This window comes from Miniopterus schreibersii (genome assembly GCF_964146895.1).
Source record: "Miniopterus schreibersii genome assembly, chromosome: 8".
NCBI classification, from domain to species: Eukaryota; Metazoa; Chordata; class Mammalia; order Chiroptera; family Miniopteridae; genus Miniopterus; species Miniopterus schreibersii.
The window spans coordinates 15,897,457-15,910,841 of NC_138109.1; the positions used below are offsets into that span (position 1 = coordinate 15,897,457).

Consider the following 13,385-nt stretch of genomic DNA (forward strand, 5'->3'; position numbering starts at 1 on the left):
TGGGACTTTTAAACAGGGAAATCCGCTGGGCTTTTTAGTAAGATCACTTTGTCTGCTTTGTAGATAATGAGTTCGAGAGGGAGACCAAAGTTTAGGATACTAATGTGAAGCACCTGAAAAATTCAGGTAACAGTGTGGTGGCTCAGAATATGGTGGTGGCAGCACAGATGGAGATCGGGAAATGGTTAAAAGAGATATATAGGTGATAGAATGGATAGAATTTGTTGGTTGATTGGCTTTAGAGAGAGAAGAAAGAGAAAAGTCAAAAATAACTCCTTAGGCTCTTCCCGAAAGCGGCCAGAGGTGCCCTCTGAAAATGGTTTGCTATTCACTTGGCCCAGAAAACCCCACAAAATCATGCAAATCAAGAGGTTCAAATCTTCGGCTTCATTTCAAGAACACTTGTGAAACTGCCCAGGCCATCAAGTTATGCATATTCAAAAAGCCACCAAATATCTGGAGGATGTCACTTTAAGGAAGCAATGTGTGCCATTCCGTCATTACAGTGGTGGAATTGGTAGGTGTGCCCAGGCAAAACTGGGGCTGGACACAGGGTCAGTAACCCCAAAAAGTGCTGAATTTTTGCTGCACACGCTTAAAAATTCTGAAAGCAATGCTGAACTTAAGGGTTTAGATGTAGATTCTCTGGCCATTGAGCACATCCAGGTGAACAAAGCTCCCAAGATGCAACGGAACTTAGAGTTCATGGGTGGATTAACCCATACATGAGCTCTCCCTGCCACATTTAGATGATCCTTACTGAAAGAGAGCAGAAGAGGAGGTTGCACAGAAGAAAAAGATATCCCAGAAGAAACTGAAGAAACAAAAACTTATGGCCCAGGAGTAAATTCAACATAAAATAAATACTAATAAAAGTAGAAGAAAAAAAAACTCCTTAGTTTCTAGCTTGAGAAAATGGGTGGAGGCTAACGCCATTTACTGAGGCAGGAAACAGGAGCAGGTTTAAGGCCTACAAGATATTTTAGGAGACTTTTGGACATAGAAAGTGTAAAATTCAGGTATAAAGTTTGAATGTGAGAATCATAAAGGGCTAAAGTATAAGTCAGCTATGAGGAATTTTAAGTAGGTCAAATACAAAAGTTGATTGAACCAACTTATGTCAGTGCCTATGATGAGCAGGTTTGTGAGAGAGAAAAATATTTTTATATAAGTAATACCTGTCCTGACAGAGTACAGTGGAGTTATGAGTATAGATGTCTGTTCAATTAACTGCAGTACAGGGCACAATGTGATAAACACTAGAGAACTGCTACAAAGCAAGTATTGAGGCACTGCAGAAAAGAATCGTTTGGCAATGGCGGTGTGGAAGAGTGGGTTTTGAACTGGGCCTGAAGAGAGAAGGAGATGAGGGAGAAAGGAGTGTGGGTTTTAAGGAATAACAAAGTACAGAAATCTGAAAGTTCATATTATATGTTCAGAATACAGTGGGTGGGTGGTGTGGCTGGAGTTTAAGATTCTTGAGGTATTGTAGTTAAAGATAAGACTGAAAAAGTATTTTGGGGCCAAATAGACTGCGTGCTATGCTTAACTATATGTATTATAGGCAAACATGCTGTGGCAGAGCTGAGATACAGTTTCCGTCATCTGACTACCAGTTACATATTCAAACTTACATCCACTGAGCGCGTACTCCATGCAGCACAGTCCTAGTCATCTTTACAAACATGTCTGAGTAAATACAGCCCTCTTACTTAGTCTCTCTTAACTGACTCTCTCCCTCCTTTTTTTGTTTTTAAATATATCTTTATTGATTTCAGAGAGAGGAAGGGAGAGGGAGAGAGAGAGATAGAAACACCAATGATGAGCGAGTCATTGATCAGCTGCAGCCTGCAACCTGGGCATGTGCCCTGACTGGGAATCAAACCCTGATTGCCTGGATCCTAGGTCGATGCTCAACCACTGAGCCACCCCTGGCTGGGCTCTCCCTCCTTTTCAACTGTGAAAACTAACTGCAGAGTGTCCTGTGGCCCTCTGAGTTTTCATTAAGACAGGGACAATGCTTTGAGTTATTTTAGAGTTGAGCATGTAGTGCTGGACACTGGTTTCCTTAACAGCTCTGCAAGGAAGATGTCAGGTGAGATCATTTCTCCAGTCAGGTAAAAAGGTATTAAGAAGTTCTAGAGGTCATATAATTGGATTTAGCATTTATTAACTATACAATGCAAGTCATCTCCCCCTCCCCCCCATAAGCTTAGTTCAGTTGGTCAGTAGGTACTTACTAAGTACTCACAAAAGACGGAACACTTGATAAGATGCAATGGGTGGTTGCAAAGAAAATAGATTCCTACTTTCTAGGAGCTTAGTGTTTGGGATGGAACTAGTGGTGTGCTGTAAACCGCTCTCTAGAAAAAAACAACACCCCGATTTGTAGTGCTTGCCAATTTCTGTGGTGTATATACTTCCAGCATCACTGATTTTAAGCTACCAACTTGATGTCACTAAACTTGGAGTTGGAAAGTGACATGCACAATTAGTTCTTAGGGGCTGGTAGAGCTGGTAAAGCACACCATTGGATGAATCACTCATACTAAGAAAACCTACAAAGCAAGTGAGTACTGAGGCATTTCTGGAAAGTTTGGAGCCTATGTCAGCCCCATCTCACATTCCCATCCTTTTCAGAGGATCATGATCTCCAGAGTACCTTTGGATTTGGTAGTTATTATCTTGGTGTTCCTTCCCTATGGTTGTCATTTTTTCAAATCAGATGAAGTTACTGGGGCTTCTTGTTTCTGACAGAAGCTTCAGCTATCTGACTTCATGTGAAAGATGGCTAATGCAGAAGTGAGTGTCCCAGTGGGGGATGTGGTTGTGGTACCCACTGAAGGAAATGAAGGGGAGAACCCTGAAGACACTAAAACCCAAGTGATCTTGCAGTTACAGCCTGTTCAACAAGGGTAAGTGACTAAAGATTTGGCTATTCTGAAAAATTTGGGAGGTTTAAGGAGTGGGGAAATTGTAACTTTATGGTTGCTTAGCACAGGAGAACATTCAACATTAACCTCAGAGTTGACCAAATTTTCATCTCTATAATGTATTGAGTGCTATATTTGTCATTTCAATACTTATTACAACAATTAGCTGTTTTCTTGTCTCTTCCCCTCTTCTCCATTGTGAGCTTCTTGAGGGTGAGTTACATGGCTCCCTCATTTTATTTATCCACACTATTTAGCACAGGGCCTTGGTACATGTTTACCAAGACAGTGTAGTTAGAGTCAGAGGAGGTTAGGCAAAGCAACTATAAAAGTATTCCTACTAGAAGCTCTCTGGACTGTCATGGGTGGACAAATGATCAAGCTTAATCTATCAAAAAAAATGTATATTAATACTGCTTACTATTATACAATGTATTATAAAGGTGTTAGAAGAAATATAGCACATGGTTCCCACTATCATAAAGCTTGCAGTCTAGCTGTGCTAACTGAAAATGCATACATACATATATATATAAATAAAGAGATCACTTACATGGTAAAATCTAAGAAGTGCTGAATGGCATCGTTATGAAGTGCTTTCAGTTCAGGGCACCACTGTGAATTTGAAGAGATAAGTTTAAAAAAATGGTCTGTGGTCTTGAAGGTTAAATAAGAATTGCATCTACAGAGAGAAAGAAGGGGTAATTATTTTATCTTGAGGAATATATGAAAGATTCTTCATATGATTAGAAATGTTCTTGGGCAAACATATAATCCAAAATCCCAATCAACTAAATAATGTACCTTGTCTTAAACACTTCTGGAGAAAGACAATCAACCTCTCTCAGTAATTTTAAAAACATTTTAGTATAGCAAATTTCAAATTTACACAAAAATAAAGAAAATACTATAATGTAAGTTCCCATCACCCAGCTTCAACAATTATCAAAACATGGCCAATCTTATTTCGTCTCTACATCCACCTACTCCTGAATTTTTTTAAAGCAAATCCCAGACATTAGTATGTATTTGTAAGATAAGGCCTTTTTAGTTTTAAAAATATAACCATAGTTTGGAGACATTTCTGAATATTGTTAAGCATGAGGAACTATTCTAAGATCTATAAGGGAAAGTGATACAAATAATACCTGACATAGAGTTGATAGAGTGATTTAAATTTTTATTGGCACCAACACATTATGCATACTTATTCAGATTCATTTGTGTGGGAATTTTATCTGTTGCACGTACACATACTTATAGTTGTTACTCTTTGGTACTTGAAGAAGAATTTCAAAGAGTAGGTCCTTTAGTTGTTGCCAGCTTTATTTTTCTTATGGAAAATTTCTTCTATTTTTCCAAAGTGCTCCAAGGAGCATTTGAGGTCTTGCTTCCCAGGATGTTGTCAATTTGGCTTAAATAAATACTTATAAAAAAAAAGTAGTCTAGTTGTCACTTATCTTATCCCTGGTAAAGAGAGAAAAGGCTTCTCTGCTATTTAGAGACTTAATGCTTTTGAAGATTTAGTTTCACTTGTTTTCTTTTTTTGTCTGTCTCTTATTTTCCAAATGATACTACCTTTTCTGGAAACCTCTCCTTGCTTGATCAGAGATAGGCATCTTTGTACAACATATATTGACTCCCAATCACCATTTACACTGAATTTAGTATATAAGCTCTTGAATAAACATTTTGAGGTACTGCATTTTGAGATTTTTCTGCCAATTGATGCTCAGTTGATTTCTCTAATTGTGTTTTTTTGTTGTTAATCTTTACCTGAGTATATTTTTTATATTGATTATTTTTTTTTAGAGAGAGTGGAAGGGGGAGAGAGAGAGAAAGAGAGAGACATCGATGTGAAAGAGACTCATCACATGTGCCCTAACTGGGGCTGGGGCTTGCCTCGTCCACGTGCCCTAACTGGGGCTGGGGCTTGAACCTGCACCCCAGGTACGTGCCCTTGACTAGGAGTTGAACCCATGACCCTTTGGTGCTCGGGCTGATGCTTTAACCACTGAAGACACTGGCCAGAGCTCTCTAATTGTGCCTTTAATTATTTGAATATTTTATTGCACTTTAGCCCCATTTTATAAAGATGAATGGGGAACAAATACACTGATACTAATGATAAGTATAGGTCTCATAAGTTAATACATTTGAGACAAAGATGGAAATCATCAGGTATCAGTCTTTAGCCTCACTTAACCTAATTGGCTTCAGGTTCAAAGATGAAGAAACGAGCCGAACTGGCATGGCTTAGCGGTTGAGCATTGATCTATGATCTGGGAGATCGAGGTTCGATTCCTGGTCAGGGCACATGCCTGGGTTGTGGGCTCAATCCCCAGTGAGGGGCGTGCAGAAGGCAGCCAATCGATGACTCATCATTGATGTTTCCATCTCTTTCTCTCTCTCCCTCTCCCTTCTTCTCTCTGAAATCAATAAAGACATATTAAAAAAAAAATGAAGGAAAGAAACAATCAAACAACATGTACAAATTGCTGGGAATATATTGGTAAAGACTTTATTCAAAAGGCAAGAAGTAATTAGGGATTTTATATTTTTAGATTTCAATATATGGGACTTTTATGTCTTTTTAGCTTTTTTACAGACATGACATTTTATACTTTTTCAAGTATTCATTATGGACATATTTTCAGGAATACATACATTATGAAGCAAAAGTAGAATGTCTGGTAACAGTCTCTTCATAGAAATACATAAAACCTAACACATTGTCTAAGAAGATTCTTTCAGAATAACACTAGCCCTGGCCGGATGGCTCAGTTGGTTGGAGCACCGTTCCATATACCAAAAGGTTTTGGGTTCAATTCCCGGTCAGGGCACAAAGGTATGCAACCAATTGATGTTTCTCATACCGATGTTCTTCTCTCTCTTTCTCTCTTCCTCTCTCTAAAATAAACAAACAAACAAACAAAAAACAGAATAACACTAGATTGGCTTTAAAATATGCCGACATTTAACTTTTTAAAAAAATACGTTTTTATTGACTTTAGAGAGGAAGGGAGAGGGAGAGAGAGAAACATCCATGTGAATGATAGGCTGCCTCCTGCATGCCCCCGATGGGGATCGAGCCCACATCCTGGGCATGTGCCCTGACTGGGAATGTAATCAGTGACCTTTTGGTGCATAGTAGTATGCTCATTCAACTGAGCCACACCAGCTAGGGCTAACTTTCTTTTTAACTTTTTTAAAGCAGATACTAAGGTATCTAAAAGGCTTTTAATTCTGGGAGATTTTCAACATAGATGACTTGTTCAACATATACTTTCTCAGTTAATTAGTGAATTAATTTTATTGATTTGAGAGAGAGAGATCAACTTGATGTTCCATTTATTTATGCATTCATTGGTTGATTCTTGTATGTGCCCTGACCTAGGATCAAACCCGCATCCCTGGTGCATTGGGACAACACTCTACCAACTGAGCTGTTCTGCCAGGGCCAGCATATACTTTCTTAAAAAAAGAAAGAAAAAATGGTTATTAACTTTTCAAATAAAATCTTTTATAGCATACTCATAAAATTCTCAAGGAGTAAAGGTACTAGAATTCCATCACTATTGTTGGCTTTCTAATTCACTTTGAATTCATAATAGAATTTTTTACATAATGAGATTAGGGATGATGTTTTTTTATTTTATTTTTTTAAATATATCTTTATTGATTTCAGGGAGAGGAAGGGAGAGGGAGAGAGAGAGAGAGAAACATCAATGATGAGAGAGTCATTGATGGATGGTGTTTTTTAGTACTACGCAAGTTTATTGAGTATGCTGACTTCATTCTTCTTTTATAAAAGGATTCAATCCAAATGTAGGGGATTGTAGTAGTTCAATCTGAGGAATACTTTCTCTTTCATGCTCATATCCCTCCTTAGTAGAAAGTTTAAGGAAGATGTATAAACTCTTTCAGTTATGTAGGTACTCTTTAGTTTATGGAATCATCTTAATTCAACATTCAGTCAGAATATCTTTCTTTAACATTCTGGATAAAAAAAACTTAACTATATGTGGATTTTCAGTTTTCAGAGAATTTGAATACAATAATGTAGACTTAATTTTAAAGCTCTAGTAAACATAATTTTTCCTTCCTTTAATGATTTATAAGGCATGTCAGTATCAACATTTTGAACATACTTATGATTTTTGACTATAGTTATAGTGTAGGTATAGAAAATTAGGCTAAATCCATCACTATCCTGCTGAGGCGAGGTAGCTCAGTTGGTCAGATTGTTGTCCCTATATGCCACGGTTGTGGGTTTGATCCCCGGTCAGGGTACATACAAGAAGCAAGCAATGAATGCATAAATAAGTGGAACAACAAATTGATGTTTCTCCCTTCCACTCTCTAAAATTAAAATAAAATAAAATAATTCCATCACTATCCTGAGTTTCTTTAGAAAAGTTTTCCTTGATAAACCTTGTTTATTCATAAAAATATAGACTATGCCCCCTATTTCTCATCTCAAGTACAATTTATGGTTGGTGAAATTATGTATAAATAAGAATTTATTCTTTTAAGGGATTTTGCACATATTGGTCAATTTAGAATTAGTTTACTAATCTTACTTGAGGCAGTGATTTCACATGTTTTTTATACGGTCCTCATTCAGTGACCATCCATTCATTGGGTGCTTTGCCATGTTCCATTTTGTACAAGATTGTGGAATTGAATAAATGAATAGGATATAATCTCTGTTCTTAGGGACCTCCTAGATTTTGATCAAGGGAAAACAGATAGGTAATCAAGTATATAGTATTAAGTATTATAGGTGTTGTGACAAAAGCCTAAAGTACAGTTGGGTCACAAAGGAGGAAGTGGGTGATTATACTGGAGGGATTGAGATGGAAGAAAAAGCATCATAGAGGCTATTCAAAAAAGAAAAAAGAAAAAGATGTGGAATGATGTTCTGGAAAGAGAGAGGAATAAGAGCAAAGATAGAAGGTGTAGGAGAAGATGGCAGTTTGGAGAACCACAAATAGTTTGGTATGACTAGGACTTGGTATAAGGTGGGGTTTGGGTAGAGTTCAAATCAGGGACCAAATATTAGAGGGACTTAAATATCATATTAAGGATTTGGGGCTTTATTTTAACAGCAAGGAGAGGGTTCTTGAAGGGTTTTAAGGACAGAGTTACATGATTACTCTGGTGGATTATAGAAGATCAGGTAGATGCAAGGAAAGTAGTTCAGACTAGAGATGATACAGCCTGAATTACGGCAGTAGCAGTGGAAGCAGAGATAGGGAGGATGGCTAGTATTAAAGAGATGCATCTGGCAGGATTTGGTGACTGACCACGTGGGAGTTGAGGAGGAGGAAAGGGAGGAATCTAGTGTAATTCCCAGGCTTCTGTCTTAGGCTCCAGTGTTCTGGGTGGTACCATCAACAAGGATGGGGAATAAAGGAAGAAGAGTAGTTTGGGAGGTGAGAGAGGGAAGAGAACTTGCTTATTGTAGACATAATGAATTGAACGAAGTCCTATGGGGCATCCAAATGTATTTATTCATTTAGAAGTTAACTGTTCTAGTGTGAATTCAGAAGGGAGGTCTGTGCTAGAGGTGTCACTATGGAGGCTGGGTAATCACTGATACAAAGGAGATTATTCAGGCAGTGCTTGCAGGTAACAAGATGCAGTAATTAACACATTAGGTTTATTATAGAAATTAAACAAAGGACATGTTAGATTATCTGAGCCCATTTCTTAGAAGGTAGAAACACTTTAGAAAGACACTTTCCCTAAGTGGTACCTCTATTTATTGCTAGTAACTTTGGGCATAATTTATCTCTTACTTTTTTTACTAGACTCTGCTCATGCCAGTAGTTTGGTGATAGTGCTTTAAAAAAATGCTAAAGTGCTTAAAAATGCTTCATTCAGTGCTTTGATTCCAACAGGGTCATCAACTTCTATGGTCAACAGTTGCTTCTTGTTTTGAACTGTCCAGCAGTATTACTTTTTAGTTTTGTTAGGGTAATTCTATAATATGACTTAATCTTTTATGTAAGGCAACACTTTATGTCATGAGATTTTAAAGTTATGAAGGGAAAAGTTTGGTGTAAACAAGTAGCAAGAGGAACTTTGCTTTGAGGTGAGGAAAGTTGTTGATTCATTTCCATGGTAGTAGCTGCTAAGCAGTCATGGGCAGCTTAGAGTTTAAAAACAATGGGGAACTAATCAAAGCACTAACAAACAGTTGTAAAGTATATTTATTTTATTCCTTTTGAGATAGATTAAAAGAAATTTCTTAAGCCCCATGCTGTGAATATTAATTTTTTCATGATTTATATAGTTTGTTTATCGATGGACACTTTTACAACAGGATTTATGAAGCTGGGTCCGAGAACAACACTGCAGTTGTGGCAGTAGAAACTCATACGATACACAAAATTGAAGAAGGCATTGGTGAGTCTTTGTGTTATTCCAGTACATTTGACCTTAACTTCCTTAGTTGAGATTTCTTGCCTTTGTGCCTTTTTCACCCTATCCAGTGTGCCCTATCAATGTTGCAGCCATCAACTTGATGGTGGTACATCTGGAGACACCACTGACTAAGGCGCTAGGGCTTTCAGTTGAGTGTTTAACATCAATTTGCTAGAAAAGATTTTTTTCATCTATAAAAATCCCACAAAGAAATTGGAGCCTTAAGATTGATTCTTGTCAGTAGGGTAGTTGCTGATGAAGACTGATGAGGTGTTCACTGGAAGGGGTCAGTGAAAAGAAACTTTGAAATTAGACAAGCCTGAGTCTGAAGCCTGCTTTCTCACTTCTTAGCTGTGTGTCCTTGGGAAAGTCACTTTACCTTTCGGAGTCCCACACACAGACGTGTAAAACATAGAAAACAATAACTGCCTCCCAGGACTGTTCCAAGAACTAAATAAGATTAAGCATGTCAAAGCATATAGCACAGTGTCTGATGCATAGTGGGAGCTCAGTAGAACAACTTCTTCCAGAGGATTTCTAAACAATACCAGCCAATATAAACTGTTAGCCCCTGAGAGTAACCAGGAGACTGAAGATTTTTAATTAAGCTTTGGAAAAAAATGTTAGATAAATAACTGGTGTTTTTTCCATTTTTCAGATGCAAGCACTATAGAAGCAAATGAAGATATGGAAATTGCTTACCCTATAACTTGTGGGGAGAGCAAAGCCATTCTTCTCTGGAAGAAGTTTGTATGTCCAGGAATAAATGTGAAGTGTGTCAAGGTAATTGTCTTTTCTCCTCTCTGGAACCTATTTCGGGGCTCGTTGTTTTCAAAGGGCATGGTTTCAGTGTCTCTTCACTATCTTCCACCGTATCAGTATTTTTAATATTGTGGCTATACTCCCGTTGCATCATAGTAGATAAAAATAACTTTGGAGTGAAATTGACCTGGATTCAATCACACCAGAATACAAGTTTCATGAGAGCTGAGAACTTGTTTGTCTTGTTCACAAATGTATCCCAAGCACTTAGAATGGTACTTGGTGTATTTATCAATAAATATTTGTTGAATGAATGGAGTCCCATCTCTATCACTAGCTGGGTGACCTTGAGCAAGTTATTCAATATTTCAGAACATCATATATTAAAATATGAATAATCATATATGTATGTATATGTGTATATGTATACTCTGTAAGGTTGCTAGAAGATGAATTGAGGTAATATATGTAAAATGCCTTACTGGTGTGCATTATGGTAGAGTTTGCTTATTCTTTCCCCATTGATAGCCACAGCTATACCCATAGATAGTAGTCATCATCACTGGCATCATCCTAGAATCATTAAAGATTACATAGTTTTGATGCTTTGTAGTGCCATTGGCTCCTACCGTACTTATTCCTTCTGCCACATCCCTAATCTCATCATTAGGGCTGGATAGATTACTTCAGTTTCTTTAAATAGCCTTTGTCACATTAGATCTAACCACCTGATTCAGGGCATAAATGGATTTTAAATGCTAATTTGTATATTAATCACTGATGCTCCCAATGTCATCTCTAGCTTTGTACTAGGATAGAGCACTGTGCTCAGAGAAAGGATCACCTTCTCTGCCTCAATAGAGCAAGAGGCTGTATAATACAAGGCTATGATGACTTAAGAAGTCATCTGGCATTTTTTGTACATAACAGGTAGAATTAGCTCTCTGTTTCCCTCTGGCCTGCCTAAGTTGACATTGGATTATTTTGGACTTTTCTTTTTACTTTAGTTCAATGATCAGTTGATCAGCCCCAAGCATTTTGTTCATCTGGCTGGCAAGTCCACCCTAAAAGACTGGAAGAGAGCCATTCGTCTGGGTGGAATCATGCTCAGGTGAGCTCTAATAGTAAGAATATACCTTTCACCTGACTTTGGGTCACTTAATCATGGTAGAATCCAGATAATTCAGTCTTTTCTCTTTAATTTGAAATTTTTATTCTGTCTGAAGGATTAGCTTAAGCAATCCATGTATTACTTGACCTTCATCAACTTGTTCTATAAAAAAAAACTCAGAAAGAAAGAGGAGTGAATCAAATTCACTCTTCCCAGCATCTAGGGCCAATTTTTCAGGATGTTGGGTAGGATCCTCTGGGCAGAGAAACTCAAGAACAGATGACAGTCCTGCTTGAGATCACCAAGCATAGGCAGAGCTAAGCCTGGTGCTGAGGAAACGTGACAACCACAGAGAAGTGTAGGCTGTCTGACAAATCCTGGGATAACTGGTAAAAGTAGAAGGGTGCTGTTAATAAATACCAGTGATGCACAGTGAATGCAATCCTTGCCATCACTATACCACAGAAATAAAATTCAGAATGCATATTATCCTCAACCCTCTCTCTTTATGCAGCAAGTTTACTTCTATAATTTTTTCCCTCTGAAGATTAACATTAGTTGGTTAACATTAGTGCTCATTCCTTGAACACTCACCTCTTGATAGAAAATTTAAATATGTGGTCAAGAATTAAAAGTTCTGTCTGGCCAGTGTGGCTCAGCAGTTGAGCATTGACCTATGATCCAGGAGATCCCAGTTCGATTCCCAATCAGGACATCTGCCCGGTTGTGGGCTCGATACCCAGTGTGGGGTGTACAGGAGGCAGCTGATCAATGACTTTCTCATCATTGATGTTTCTATCTCTCTCTCTCCCTCTCCTTTCCTCTCTCTGAAATCAATAAAGATATATTAAAAAGAATAATAATTAAAAGTTGCACATGAAACAGAACATGTTTCAAGAGGCTTAAAAACATCTTACCTTTTGTCTTTAATTCTTTTTAAGGAATCTGTCTTAAGAAAAATCCATAGTGCTTGTAGAGATTCAAGCATAAATATGTTCATTACAACATTATTTATCATGAAAATTAGTCTGTTTTAATATAGTCAAGGTATATGTAAAGTAAATTATGGCTCATCTAAATATATATGAGTATATACTATGGGATATAGTGCAGTCATTAAAACATTTATAAAGAGTTTTTACATTAAAAAAACGCTCATGTGTAATGTAAGAAAGAAAACAAAAATACAATCAATTAAAAAGTGTGATTTTAGTTGTGTCAAAACACACACACATGTACAATTTAGTAGAAGGAAATATACCAAAATGTTGATATCTACGTGTTGTGGGATTTTTTTTTAAAGGGCAGTTGTTTTCTTTATAGTTTTCTGGGTTTTTTTCCACAATAAATGTTAATTTTCTTCTTCACATATTATTTTTATAGTCAGAGACACAAAATAAAATAAAAAATCATTCCAGATGATTTATATTCTGAAATCAGTAGTTGAATGAAATTGGGGAGAAATACCTTTAACTTTCATTTTTGTAGTTCATAGCCTGTTTTATTTTCCCAGAAAAACAAGCATGTCAACTTTCCTCAAATGTAAAAAGGAACAAGACTGCCTAAAAAAATCTTTAGTGAAAGACAAGTAACAATATAACACATTTACTGTAATTAAAATACCACGTGGTTTTGCTCAGGGACTATCATAATGTCTTGTGAATTTAGTTCTAAGGACATTTTACAGTGGGGGGTTCCATATAATCAGCTTTGCTCTGTATTTATAGGAGAGTTGTTATCAATTTTCTTTTTCAAGGAAAGAAATATATGCTGAAGTTTTATGTGTACAAAAGTGACAACAGATCTTGTTGGTCTAGGAGTACTAACACATCAGAATCTCATCGTAAAATTCTAATTCCATTGTGGCATTCCTCAGTTGTGCTGGAATATGAAGTAGTCTTTTTCCCCCTTTTGGGTTTGGTTTCATTAAGATCCTATGGGAAAACTTAGCTATTGTCAGGAGTATATCTAAAACTTAGTGATAATGGGACATAAAAGAGAGTACTCATGAGTAGACTAGCAAGGGAAAAGGAGTACTTGTAAATGTGGGCAGGACCAATGAAAATTTTATAGTCTCAATTAGAATTTTTGCAACCTAATGACTTTTAATACTATTAGGTTTCACTAATCTACAGAGTAGACTCAGC

General features: G+C 37.1%; 1 protein-coding gene and 1 pseudogene across 6 annotated transcripts in view; both read left to right on the plus strand.

Moving 5' to 3' along the window:
- The window catches only part of GMEB1 (glucocorticoid modulatory element binding protein 1), a 72,189-nt gene that overhangs the window by 48,813 nt on the left and 9,991 nt on the right, over positions 1-13,385 (plus strand). For 4 of the 5 annotated variants that reach the window (XM_081145409.1, XM_081145410.1, XM_081145411.1 and 1 more), the window contains exons 2-5: positions 2,758-2,915; positions 9,235-9,347; positions 10,024-10,148; positions 11,135-11,238. In XM_081145409.1, the coding sequence (XP_081001535.1) occupies positions 2,788-2,915; positions 9,235-9,347; positions 10,024-10,148; positions 11,135-11,238 (470 nt within the window). In that variant the 5' untranslated portion in view covers positions 2,758-2,787. The remainder of the gene's footprint in view (positions 1-2,757; positions 2,916-9,234; positions 9,348-10,023; positions 10,149-11,134; positions 11,239-13,385) is intronic. The other variant, XM_081145412.1, reaches the window with a different exon arrangement.
- LOC308561009 (large ribosomal subunit protein uL22 pseudogene) lies at positions 317-847 on the plus strand (annotated as a pseudogene). The gene has a single exon. The product of its transcript is annotated as a large ribosomal subunit protein uL22 pseudogene (transcript).